The sequence below is a fragment of the Spea bombifrons genome, chromosome 3 (genome assembly GCF_027358695.1).
Source record: "Spea bombifrons isolate aSpeBom1 chromosome 3, aSpeBom1.2.pri, whole genome shotgun sequence".
NCBI classification, from domain to species: Eukaryota; Metazoa; Chordata; class Amphibia; order Anura; family Pelobatidae; genus Spea; species Spea bombifrons.
In genome coordinates, this window is record NC_071089.1 from 47,561,674 (window position 1) to 47,576,633 (window position 14,960).

The window sequence follows — 14,960 nt, forward strand, 5'->3', positions numbered from 1 at the left end:
CGGGTGGACTCGGTCTCGGGGAAATAATGAATACATTAAAAGCGGACTAAAAGGATATAACGGAAGAAACGAAGGCCGAAATGGAAGAAAAACCGGAGAAAGAACGAAGAGAGAACGGAGAGAGAACAAGCGTGCCCGCCCTATATGTTAATTATGTATGTATTATGCCGTACGATTGAGGTATATGCAAATCAAAACTGAAAATAATGTGACTGATAATATCTTTTACCGGGAAAAGTGTATTATTTTAATTAAATCAAAAACAATATATTGTTTCTGCTTCATATTAAATAAGAATATATATATTTATTGCGTAAGTGATTCTCATATGTGTGTGTTGTATTATATTCCTTAACATACACGTCACACAAAGGAATATAATACAACACACACATATGAGAATCACTTACGCAATAAATATATATATTCTTATTTAATATGAAGCAGAAACAATATATTGTTTTTGATTTAATTAAAATAATACACTTTTCCCGGTAAAAGATATTATCAGTCACATTATTTTCAGTTTTGATTTGCATATACCTCAATCGTACGGCATAATACATACATAATTAACATATAGGGCGGGCACGCTTGTTCTCTCTCCGTTCTCTCTTCGTTCTTTCTCCGGTTTTTCTTCCATTTCGGCCTTCGTTTCTTCCGTTATATCCTTTTAGTCCGCTTTTAATGTATTCATTATTTCCCCGAGACCGAGTCCACCCGCGACCTATAAATGGAGTTCAAAGATCTTCCCGGATACAGGCGAAAAGGTTTTTTGCTCTGTATAAACTTTATTAATGAACAAGAAGACAGACAAACGTCATGACAACATCGAAAAAACGTGATGACACCAAAGGGGAAAGGTCAACAAACGGCGATATGCGGAAGTGGATATAAAGGAACAGATGAAGAAGACGAAAATACTTACGGACTGCTGATTTTACATTGAATTTTTATGGACATATGCTTCAATTGATTTTCCTGAAGAAGCCTACGGGTGAAACGCGTCGATTTTCAATTGGAGTTCGATATACCCCACATTTTGGTGGACTTTCAACGCCTATATATGCACTTGTAGTGCATATACAATTGTGAGTGCATTTTTTTCCATTTTTCTATATTTGATTTTGGAATACTGCACCATTGAAGTTTGTTTTTTAGATTTTCTCAAGAAGAATATCAAAGATTATTTACAGTCCTATTGATGGGTTGGATTCACTTCTTCAATTTGTGAGTGCATTATATCACTTAAGCTTCACATTGAACAAATCATCTACACTATATTGTATTATTATTTTTTCCCTTTTATATGTACCTGCGCCCCATCTAAATTTCGTTGGTTTTATATTTTAACACTTGGAGGAGAGTGTTGTTTGGGTGCTGCGGTCCAAATCAGGGAAGTATTACTTTTATTTTACTGTTCACTATAAGAGCACGTAATTTTGGTTTTATTGTTCACGGTGTTATTTTTTTATGGCATTGGCACAGTAAAGGCTCCTTTCTGTCAACTCGAGCAAGTATCATACTGTGCTCCTTGAAACAACCACTTTTTCCAGAGCAGCATGTATTTCTCCTGGGGTTACCTGTGGGTTGTTCTTTGGTATCCAAAGATACCCATATTTTCCGCTTCTTAATACGTGATTGACAGTAGTGACTGACATTTTCAAGGCTTTGAATACCTTTTTATATCCTTTCCATCTTTATAAAGTTCCACTACCTTGTTACACAGATCTTTTGACAATTCTGTTCTGCTTCCCGTGACTTAGTATCTAGCCTGCTCAGTGCATCCACGTGAGAGCTACCAAACTCATTTACTATTTATACACAGAAACTAATTTCACTATAAAAAAGCCACAGGTGTGGGAAATTAACCCCTAATTGCCATTTTAACCCGTGTGTGTCACCTTGTGTGTCTGTAACAAGGCCAAACATTTAAAGTATGTAAACTCTTGGTCAGGGACAGAGTGATCAATAAGCAGGGCTCCTTTGCTCTGTATTGCTGATCTTAGTACCTGTGATCAGCCAGCAGGATGGGCTCATCAGCGGTCACATGAGGGTCTGGGTAGACTCTCTTGGGACTTTTTTATTGTCAATATTGTTGCCGGTTGGGTGTTCTCAATTACTCAGGTGCACATACCAAAGCATGTACTAGTATGTCCTCGGTCATCTAGGGCCTGTTTTATAAGACCTAAAGGGTCACCTAAGGGTCAATATAGCCCCAGCAGTTTCCATAGCACTGTTACACTAGGGAACACTGACAATACTTAACAGACAATTTAATATAACATCAACAGACAATATAACAGTGACACAGAAGTAGAAGATGGCTCTTCTCTTGCAGGTTTACAATTATTAGGTGGTTGCTGGGGTGGGGGTGAGAGAGTAGGACTGCTTGGAAGGGGTGAGTTGATTGTAGTGACTATGGTAAGAGTCTGCTGTAATGGTCTGTTCATGGTTTCATGAGATGGATATAGGTCTGCTGTCCATACCTGCCTCAAAGTGTGTCTCCAGAGAACAATTAAAATTGTAGTTCTGTATCTTTTTCCCTCTACTGTTCTTTTTCCTAAGTTAAAGTATAAAATTGTATTGGTTGTGTTCCTCAACTTCGCAGTGAATTTATATCGTAAAATATGAAAGCCTGTAACATAACAGTGTGCACGGCACCCAAGTGGCAGGGAGCGGAGGAGATAGGGGCGCCGAGCAGTTGCTCATGGAAAGGTTTTCAGCAACCGCTCAGCGTCCCTCTGTATCCTCTGATCCCTGCCGCCGCCCTCCTCGACGCTGCACTGACTGCGTTAGTGGGAGCGCAAAGCCTCCATCTCGGTTAGAGTGCCGTCACCTTCATGCTGGACGGCAAAATATGACGTCATCTCCCGAGGTTTACTTTGGCACAGTGCAATATTGAAATAAAGAGGAGCACGCAGGGGAGAGATAATAAGAGGAGAAAGAAAGCCACCTTTCTTTCTCCTCTTATTATCTCTCCCCTGTGTGCAACCTGATGTGATATTGGGAGTTATGTTGTACCATAGTCAGTGTCTGGCTCGGTATATAGTGATAGGAGTTAGGGTGTATCACCGTCAATGCCTGGCACAGTATATAGCAATGGGAGATATGCCATACCACCGTCTATGTCTAGCTTGCTATAATGATTAGAGATACCCCCTCAGTGTATGGATCACTATATAATGACAGGAGTTATACTGTTGTGGTTGTGGTAATGGAAGTTGTGGTATACCACTCTCAGGCCATATATATATGGCCGTTATACTGTACCACTGTAAGGCTCAGTACAAATTGATGAGTTATGCTGTACCACCCTCAGGAAGAAATGCTACAACTTCAACATGCCCCTCCTCCCGCAGTCTGGGCACAAGCCGCAGCACAACAGAGGCACTGAACATGTGCATCATTCTTTGCCCTTGCCTGCCACATTGCTGAAACACCAGGGAAGTAACAATTTTGCATACAGCTGGCCTTGCATGCCCCCATTACGATACCCCCACTGCAAGGACACCCCAACTCTGGTAAGCAGCTGCAGGAATGTTATGCCTATAGTAGAAAAAGCTATGCTTTGCTCAATCCCAAGCTTTTGAAGCAGTCTATATGGTCTGTCATCAGATACCGTCCCATATTCTGTACAGATGTAAATATAAAAGTACAATGAAAATGTATCAATCTTCAACCCAATATGACTTTTACGTATCTCCAAAAGCAACACTAAAAAGTATGCAAAAGTAAAAGTAGGTTAAAAAAATGTATAGCTAATTTTTTAATTGCTTGTGTATAAGAAGCCATTAATGTGGAGCTCCCATGTTGAAAGTCAACCGTGATTTGAATCTTTTTTTTTTTTTTTAAAGAATATCCGTTAGAAAAAAATTAATTAAAAAGGAAATGAAACAAACCTTTAATTGTTGTAAACGATGGTCTAGGACTCGTGCTACTTCTAAAATCATCGCACACGGAACAGCAGAGTCAGTTGCACCTATAAACACTTTGCGATCCCATTGCGGACTGAAGTATTTTGAATCATAATGGCAAGCAAGAACCAAATGACGCTCTGCAGTAGGATTAAGAGTACTGATAATGTTGGAGAATGTCACATATCCATAAGGAGTTAGACTTTCAAAAGAATCTTCCTCTATCAACCATCCCGTCAGTCTTTGTAAACGTTGCTTTATGTGCTGTTGAGGAAAATAAATAAATAAATAAAAATATATATTGGTATTATTGCTCAAACAAATGTGCACAAATAAATCCATGATAAATGTGAGGCTCTAACACAACAAAAATCCATTGTCTGAACACCATGAAAGCACCTCCATATAAATACAAGTTTTTTTGAGCGCCCATACCAGTGCCAGGCGCATACCCCACTTCCCAGGGCAGTCGCTTCTGGCTGATATAGGCTACTAGGTGCTCGTGGCCATAGTCCCCAACCTGGCTCAGAGCTGCTCTCAACCCAAACATGGAGGCATCTCTGGGTTGAGAGTCAGTCCTGTAGATCTGAGCCAGTCCAACACCACTGTGTTCCTTCCAGGTATCACTGTAGATCATAATGTCATCCAGCTATGCGCGGGCACTGTCCTGGAGCCCATCGAGGAGCTGATCCACCATCAGCTGGAAGGTTGCCGGGCATTCTTCATCCCAAAGGGCATAATCTTAGACTGGTATAAGCCTTATGGGGTGATGAATGCCAACTCCAGCGGAATCTGCCAGTAACCCTTGCAGAGATCTATGGTTGCAAGAAAGTTACCCCAGACAATGCCATCTAATAGTTCATGTACTCGGGGCATAGGGTAAGAGTTAGTCCTGGCCCAATTATTAGCTTTGTAGTAGTCCACACAGAAACCGATCTTACCGTCCCACTTTGGTACAAGTACTACTGGGTAAGCCAAGACAAGTAGTCTAACTAAAAAGCCACAGTCGATCGCTTTCTAAGCTCGTTCATCCCCATGATGTGCAAGGCACGTTGTCCGTTGTCATGAACTTTGTGATTTTCTGTGGTTTCAAAACAGCTTAAAAAAGCTCCATGGTGGCAGGCCTGCAGGTCTCATCAAGCTGTGGTAGACTGATGTCTTCACTTGAACGGACACTATAAGTGTCACATATAGGGTCAATGTCTGAGGCACATAGCATGTCATCGGACACTGACAGAAAAAGTGTATGCCAACTCGGTGTATACAGTTTAGCCATTTATTGTTTTTACCAGTTGATATAAAAGGTTCCATAAGCAGAATATATCTCAGATGGTACAATAATCATCTTCCATACAGTGCAAAAAGAGTCATCTTAGAGGCGATTATTCCCCTTTCCTGCGAATAGTGTGTGGAGGTAGCATGCAGACTATGTCAGACACCCTAGGGAGCAGTATAACATAATTATATGAAAAATATAAATTACAGTCATTATAGGTGTAGAAGGACTTAAAGTGATCTGACCTAACCAAACAATATTTGGCCAGTTCAATTCACATGCACACAAAAAGGAAAGAGACTTATTGAAGTGCAAATGTAGCCCCCGAAGCCCACATCAAAGGACAACTGTAAGTCATGAATTACATTGTCTGTATAGTCTGTTTGTAAATAGTGTGTGATAGTGTTAGCATTGTCTTTTAATTTGTTCATCCATAGGATTGTACATTGTATAGTGTTAGTATTGTCTTTTGATGTTGTATCCCTAGGATTGTATCTATATGATTGTAAATTGTATGTATTGTCTTTTGAGATTAGTTTATCTATAGCAGGCATGTCCAAACTTTTTTCGAAGAGTGCCAGATTTGATGAAGTGAACATGTGCGAGGGCCGACCATTTTGCCTGACATTTTCTGAACCATTAAAATGAAATGCAAATTAACTATTTTATGCAAAGTTTATTGAAAACGGCATACCACATCTATCCCTTTCTCACTCTCCTTTTTCAGCAACCGCTCGGCACCCCTTGGGCCCCACTGACTGGCAGAACTCCAGGGCCCGGTCGCTGTCGCGACCCCGGTAGTTCCGCCACTGCCTATAATTTCTTCATCAGATGCCCTTGTGGCTGTGTGTGCCGGCGCAGGGAGAAGGAAAGCCCAAATCTAGCGACGTCCGAGATCGCAAGATTTGGGCTTTCCTTCTCCCTGCGCCGGCACACACAGCCACAAGGGCATCTGATGAAGAAATTGTGTAGGGGAGGGCAGGGGCGTACCTAGAGTATTTGGCACCCGGGGCGGATCCTGTATGTGGCACCCCCCACACACACACACACTTTAAAACTACCTGGCCAAAACTGAATATGACCCCCCACACACACCATAAAAAAAATCTAACACTTTTATTTAAAGTGAGTAACACACTAAAATAGGACAAAACAATTAAATAACAATATATATATATATATATATATATATATATATATATATAATTGTTAACAGCAATCACATTCCTATCATGCCCAGGCATACCCAGATTCCAGGAGGCACTCGCAGACTTGGCATGATAGGAGTATGATTGCCTTATCTACCCCTTCTCGCTCCCTTCTGCCCTATCTACCCCTTCTCACTCCCTTCTCCCTATCTACCCCTCCTAACTATCTACCCTCTCCCTCTTTGAAGTTCACTTACCTTTCAGGAGTCCTGCAGTGGGGGTGCAAGGCCTCTGTCTCCCAGCTCTGCCACTGTATGGAACAGTATAGAGTGATGGGAGTTATGATGTACTTTTAGAGCATAATTATATAATGAAAAATACATTGGAAATGGTACAGCATAACACCCATCACTCTCACACACTTACCAATCCACACGCATACCATTCCACACGCATACCAATCCACACGCATACCAATCCACACGCATACACCAATCCACACACACATACCAATCCACACACACATACCAATCCACACACATACACCAATCCACACACATACACCAATCCACACACATACACCAATCCACACACATACACCAATCCACACACATACACCAATCCACACACACACACCAATCCACACGCATACCAATCCACACGCATACCAATCCACACGCATACCAATCCACACGCATACCAATCCACACACACCAATCCACACATACACCAATCCACGCATACACCAATCCACACACATACACCAATCCACACACATACACCAATCCACACACACATACCAATCCACACACATACACCAATCCACACACATACACCAATCCACACACATACCAATCCACACACATACCAATCCACACACATACACCAATCCACACACATACACCAATCCACACACATACACCAATCCACACACACACACCAATCCACACGCATACCAATCCACACGCATACCAATCCACACGCATACCAATCCACACGCATACCAATCCACACACACCAATCCACACATACACCAATCCACACACATACACCAATCCACACACATACACCAATCCACACACACATACCAATCCACACACATACACCAATCCACACACATACACCAATCCACACACATACCAATCCACACACATACCAATCCACACACATACACCAATCCACACACATACACCAATCCACACACATACACCAATCCACACACATACACCAATCCACTCTCACTGTATGCTTTCCTACCTTTCCTCTTTTCTCCTTACAGCTCCTTTTCCTGCTCTTCGCTCCTCTTCTTCTTCAGTTCTTCTGTCTTCTTCCGAGGGCACGGGGTTCAGAGGGCACGGACAGCGGTGGGCGCGGCTTCAGTGTTGTGCGGATCGCAAGGGAGCAGTATCGGAGGTCTTTCCCGGACATCCGGCTCCCTTGAGTGATTTTAAGCCGGATGTCCGGTAAATACCTCCGATACTGCTCCCTTGCGATCCGCGCGGCAACAGCTGTTGTGCGCCGGGGTTTGTTGTCAGAGCCCGGCGCACAACACTGAAGCCGCGCCCACCGCTGTGTGGCTGTGTGTGCCGGCGCAGGGAGAAGGAAAGCCCAGATCTCGCGCTTTCCTTCTCCCTGCGCCGGCTGATGACGCCAAGTCCCGTGGCTCACTTGGGGGCCGCATCAGTCCGGAACGCGGGCCGCAATTGGCCCGCGGGCCGGACTTTGGACATGCCTGATCTATAGGATTGTAAATTGTATGTTGTGTAATAGTGTAAGCATTGTCTTTTGATATTAGTTAACCAATAGTAATGTACCTTTGATCCCACCCTATAAGAACTCCTTGTATGTCATTAGTTGTTACAATCTTTCCATCCTTGCTGCAGTTAGTTACAATCTTTCCATTATATTGTTGCAGTCACAAGTACAACTTCATTCCCAATGTAACCCTGTGTGTGTTAGCCTTTCATAGGCTTCATTACAGCATTAAACCCTCCATTTTCCTATCAAAGAAGCATTTTCTTCTAATTATTCGAGCTACGTGGAGTTATTAACCCCTAGACGAAGGTGTGTCGGCACCTGGAATCCCATTTTCCCAAATATATCCCATTTCCGACATAGTGTACCTATGTAAACTATATATTGTTTTTAGATATATAGATAGAGGGCTTTCTTTTGATACTATATAGTTAGATAATTAGCTGAAAATTTAGGATGAGAAATATGAGAAACAAATTTTAGTAAAACTAGCGAAAATTAGGGGGAAAAAAACTTTTTTTTTTTTAATATATTTTCCCCTCTGAATCCTCACAAAATTAGGTAAAGTGACGGAAAATCCCCTCCTAATTTATCAATTCAGGTGTCCTGATTTCAGAAACCTCATTTATATAGAATTTCCATACTTTCCCAGCACTTATAGGAACATACTATAAAGGTGTGCATTATTTTTTTACAAAGCCGTAGAATTTTATACATTAGATATGATGGGATTGAAACTCTAATTTTAAACAAATAAACCAAAAATACCCATAAAAGTATATATTTCTGTAAAGCAACCCAAACTATCTTATCAGGAATATTTGGGCACTCTTTATGCAGCTATATGGCCACAGAAATTATTTCCTGCACCAACACTTCTGTGTTGATTAAATTTCATTGCACAGGGTATATGTTACAGCAGAAAAACCCAGCCAAAATTGTTTAGCTGCATCTCCTCATTATGGAAATACCCCACACTCATAGTTTTTTTTCTAGAGGGCCATATCCATCCCTTACATATAGAACCCTATAGGGTAGTATTTCTCATACTTATGGCTTAACGGGTTTGGGGGTTGTTAACAGGGGCAGGGAGTTATACCTTTTAGATGTTGTGCTAGGGCAATGGGATGTAAGGGTTTTTTCTTTTTTTATATTATCTTTTTTATAATTTTCTTTGTATTTTTTATTTGTTGTATTTTTTTATTAATTTCTTCACTTTTATCACTGCAGTACTGTTAGAGGTCCACTTAGCTCACTTTATTGTTTTTTTTTTATTTATTGTATTTTTGTGTTTTATTTTAAAAAAAAATCACTAACACAACCGTTTCTTTTTGTTTATTTTTTCAGCTTGTGAAAAGAGAAACATGTCAAACTTTGTGGTAGTACTGTCATACAACATACCAATATGTGTTGAGCAACATCTCCTGAGTATAGTGATAGCACCTATGCATAAGGTTTGTCAGGTTGTTTGCATGCGCAATTCAGTTTCTCAACTTGGAAGTTTGACATGTTGAAAATTCTGCATCATGTCCTATTTGGGACATCATTGAAGCCGGCCAATCCAATTCACCCCATCAAACCATATACGTTTTAAAACTAGGCACCCTGGGATATTTCAAACACCCTTTCCAGGCACTGAGCCTACGACCAACCATAGTCAAATATTTTTTTGTGTTTTTCCCCCCACACACATTGTACTTTTAGTATGAATTCACCGCCCCTGGAATATATCAAACAACACACCAATAAGTGTTCAGCAACATCACCCGAGTACAGTGATAGTCTCCATGCATGGGTTTGTTGGGTTGTTTGGTTACTAAAAGGCCACATTTGGGACGTGTGCATTTTTCAAGTTGGAAATCTGACATCTCATGCAATTTCACCCAGCTCAGGGAGATTAGCAAACGGTGTATGTAAAAAGCATAGCCAAAGATCCATCTGATGATAATTCCCATTCATTGTCATTAAAGAAAGACGTAGGGAGCAACAAGTTGATTGCGTGTTTCATCAAAGCCGCCATGCTTTAAAACAATGGGATTGGCAGGTTTAGCCCCATCTGCATGTGACACTGTTAGAGACGCACCAGGCTAATTCTTGCTTATCTAACCACTCCTTCTGGGCATTAGCCGTGTGACAAATAATGTGGCCCCTAACAACTGCTTTTGCCATTTCCCAGAATAACGAATGGTCATCAACATGTTCTGTTTTGTCATCTATGAAATTGTCTCAAAAACCATCTGACTTGGTGACATAGGGAACAGCCAGTGTCTAGTGTACTGAATGTTCCAGTGCAACACTAAAGTCACAGGAGCGTGGTCAGAAATTTGTGTTGGGATATAAGGAAATAGTCTTTGTGGGAAAAGGAACCATGAACTCCAGAGACAAAATCTGATGTTTATTTACCCAGGGGTTCATCACCCTCCATGGATCTACTAAACTAAAATTAGCCTTCATCATTGCCACCTCTTCCTGAAACTGTACAGCGGGGCTGTGACGGGAATGTCCTGTACCCCCACTGGGTACACCTGCCAGATTATGCTTTTTTCTGCCCATAGCCACCAGGAATACAGAACTTCGGCATCAAGGGCCATGTCTGGCCCCTCCCCGGGGCGTCAACATCCGCCAAAGTTTAGGAGGCGATCGTTGAACTTCAATGGTGTCGCTGAAATGTCTCGATAACGAGGCATTCAGCAACACCAAATACGCACCCCAGGACAAGTTATTTTGCCACTCGCAAGATGGTGGCGCGTCCACAGTCTCTTGTTGGAAATATGTTATCCAACCCAGGGGTCCACAATATATAAATGGAAATGCAGCCTCCAGGCGCCTCTCAAGTGAGGCTCCCGTGACACTTCTACCCCCCAAAATATAGACTAACCAAGCACCAGATCTCCAGCTGATTGGTTCCTGCGTTAGTCAAGCAGATGTTCCCACAGGTCCAGGGCTTGTACGGCTGCTGGGGAGCAATGTCATTCCCTCCAACTGTCGCTGGGGAGGGAGGACAGGTTCCTCCGATGCCGGAATTGGGGTCTGCCGGTGGGGAGATGGACCAGCTATCCCCATTTCCGGTCACGTAATCGCGGGAGCTTGCTTTCGCATCTGTGACGTCACTGAAGCCAGGAGGCTGCCCATACTTGCCGGTTTTGATAGTTTCCGGACACCTGAATCTCAGACGGTTTACCTTGTTTTCTGCCTGCTGATTTTGTCCTGCTGTACCCGATATTTGCTGGTCTACTCAGCCAGCTTTTTCTCCTGTGTCCAGCTGTGCCAGTTTCTGCCCCTGGGATCCTCTCATCTCACCGTAACAGGCGACGGGCCATCTGCAACATTTTCCGGTTGCTCCCACTGCCGCTGGTGAGGAAGGGGGGCTGCCCCTGCTGGGGAGTTTTTCTTTTTTCCCTAAATTGATAATCACATTTTGAGGGATTGTCTTATAATTGAGCAAATACGGTACATCTCTCTTCTCTGGAGAAGACTATACACGTTACCCTATACCAAAGAGAAATTTCCTCTGTGTTGAATGACCTTGATGCTGAAAAGGCCTTTGGACATTGTCAATGGGACCTTGTGTCATGCCAAGGCATTAATTGGTCTGTCCGGGTCTCTGGCAAGAAAAGTGTTAAGCCCAATATGTACCGATTATAAGACGACCCCCCCAAAATTTGAATATTAATTTAGGAAAAAAATAAAAAGCCTGAATATAAGACTACCCTATAAGAAAAAAGCTTTACAAGTAAATATTAATTCACATGTAAACTATTTTTCATATTTAATAAAAACTGTGATTGAGAAAAATGCATTTTTTGTTTTTATTTCCTTTTATTTGCCAACCTGCCCCCAGTTGTGCACATCTGCCCCCAGATATGCCTTATACCTCCTTATATGCCACTCTACCCCCCAAAAAATTGCCTCATACCCCCCTATATACCACTCTGCTGCCAAATATGCCTTATACCCCCTATATGCAACTCTGCTTCCCAGACATGCCTCTAGACCCCCTATATGCCACTCTGCCTCCAAGATATTCCTTTTAGCCCCCTATATGCCACTCTGCCTCATGTCTGATGAATGTAAACTTTTCACTAGTGATCCAGACAGGTATGAGGAGTGTGCCACAAGCTGTCCAGACCAAGCTCTGGTTCTCCAAGGTAACACTCTGGGGGTCTGGCCTCTTTGAAACAACTGTTGGTTATCTTTATTACATGGATCTTGGGAAATACCAAAGATAACTTCTAATATACAAGAACTTTAACATCCGAAGTTCCTGCAAATATACATAGACTAGTAATTGTATGTTGGGATTTCTTGTGTTTCTCCCATTTTATTTTATGGACTGTTTTGCCAATTTGTAACCTTTATTTCTGTATGCCATTTTTTCCTAGATTTTTGGTACACAGCACTAGGAAAACTTTGTTTGGGTTAAGTGTTCAATTAGCTTTGGTATTTGTTTTGTAATATAAACTCACTACTTTGAAGAAAGCTATAAAGGTAGAACACCTTCAAAAAGGGGTTTATTATATATTTCTCATTATCATCAACATGGCTTGACATGGCTTGGGACTATAAAAAAAGCGAAACATCTTGGATTGTATAAAATAAAAAAACTTGAAATGTAATGATACTGACCAATTTCTTTGCTTTTGGGTCAATCCAGTATACTTTAAATGTAACCAATATAATTGTTTGGATCTGGTGATAACAAACAATGTTGATCTTGTATACAAGAAACAAAAACTGTCTGCGCTTCTTACCATAATAAAGTTGGCAACAAATATATAAACATAATATAAATGAGAGGTTTTGGTTATATGAATTGGCCAAAGCATAATTAAGCTCACCCGCCACGTCAAGGCACACTCTCAATAGGGTGAGAACCTACTCTCACCTCCTACATAGTGGGCACACGAAGCAGTTTATACTGCTACCAAAACCTTATTAATGTGTTGGGGGAGGTGCAATTAAACCTCCTCCCTATTAACCCCTGGACAGCAAGCTGCAACCAGACTGATGAGGAGCCAACAACCTCAAATATGTGCAAACAGGGAAAAGAAAAAATGTCGGTGCGCTAAGCTAGTCACAGGCTCAAATAATACAAATGTATAATACAAGGCCTAATGTTGATCTTGTGTCTAACATTCAAGTGGGGGAGCACTTGGGTAATAGTGATCACAATATGGTCTCTTTTGAAATAAACTCAAAAGTGTGGATTGGTAAATGTAAAAAGGAAGGCATGATTGACAACCAACTGTATGCCAATGAAGTGTAATGGTGTTATGATGCAGAGATCCAATGGGCAAAGCCTCTCTATACAAGACCTTCAAATGGTCTGAAACATTAATGGAGATTCTTCTCTGCAGAGCACATGGCAAATCAGTTAGGACATATGGTCACCTTCCACTCCCTCCCCCAGTGCAATGTCCTTTCCCTTTTCTATCACCTTGGTCTCTAAGGGTCACTGGAGAAGATAGGTTACCAGGGGAGTGTCCAGCAGAAGGAGGACTTATTGTGTTTATAAAGTCCTGCCAACTCTCTCTCTCTCTCTCTCTCTCTCTCTCTCTCTCTGAGTCTGCGTGGAGATGATCACATGGGAGTGGTAATTGTATCACGTGTTTACAGGCTTATCCTGCTGTTTCTTTGTTATTTCCATTCAATCAATGAATAGTTAGTTTGGTAACAGCATATACTAACTTATAGTAATTTGTATATGTATTGTTAATTTGTTTAGCCTCTCTTAATAAATATTGTTAATTGCAGAAAACAAGGAGTGTGGACTCTGACTTTACACTCGATAGTGGTTATTGATAGCATAACAGTGTATATATATATATATATTCATACAGTAAATGTTATTCAATAATTACAGTAAGATTCATAAAATACAAACACGTTTTTATATTTATAACATTTGGCGAGCCAGGTAATTATTTTTTACCACATTTTGCTCACTTGCAAGGGGGGACAATCCAGTTTTCTCCAGATACAAGTGAGCTAAAAGGGACAAAATAACCGAACCGATTTTGTTTTATTTGCTGAAAGCGTTTTCTGCAATACGTCTCGGGCCAAGACGTGAGAGATCCTAAGAGGCAACCAGAGTGAGACGCAATTAGTAAGCCGGACATCATTTCTGGAGGATCGCGTTTTATCCAGACCGAGGATTCAAAGTGGGGTGCACACCATTTGATTGCCTGCAGTCTGAAGACACAAGTCGTGTGAGTAAATTATAATTTGTTTTTTGATATATCAGAATGGAAATTGTAGCACAGTATGCAGAAGCTAGCACTTTTGACCCATTAATGATGGAAAATGAAAATGAATTTAAACAAATGCATAGCTTGTGGTTGCAATGTGAGAAAGAGAATTGCAGAGTAGACAATAAGAAGTGGTGCCTGAATAAAGATAGACTGAAAATCCAGAACTGTATGAAGTTGCTGAAGTTATTGAGGAATCAGTTGAACCGTATACTTGTGGGGCACACTCCTGTGGCCTCCATAATAAACAACACAAGTAAATATAGTGATTGTCCAACCTGTGGATTAAATGGAGATTATGTAAACACATTAGAGGACAATTACGAAGCGAGAGGAGAGTTGATATCATCCCTTAGGACATGTTTAGCCACGCAAACCCCAGTTGCTGTATGCAGCCAGGGGGAAACATGTGCAGAAGAAGAAGAGGCACAAAGTATTGTAGAGAGTGAGAACCCAGGAACAAACATAGGAAACCGTATACTGGATGAGCTAGATAATGGTGGTATCCCTGTATTAACCCCTCGTGTAACAAAGCCAGCAATACCGCATTTTATGGACCCTTTATCTGTTTCACCTAGTGTTAAAAGCAGGACATCTGCCACCCTGCAAACTGCTA

At 41.4% G+C, this 14,960-nt stretch overlaps 1 protein-coding gene across 3 annotated transcripts in view; it reads right to left on the reverse strand.

Annotated features, from left to right (window-relative positions):
* Positions 1 to 14,960, reverse strand: part of QPCT (glutaminyl-peptide cyclotransferase) — a 66,314-nt gene that overhangs the window by 14,498 nt on the left and 36,856 nt on the right. For all 3 annotated transcript variants that reach the window (XM_053461261.1, XM_053461263.1, XM_053461262.1), the window contains exon 3: positions 3,903 to 4,181. In XM_053461261.1, the coding sequence (XP_053317236.1) occupies positions 3,903 to 4,181 (279 nt within the window). The remainder of the gene's footprint in view (positions 1 to 3,902; positions 4,182 to 14,960) is intronic.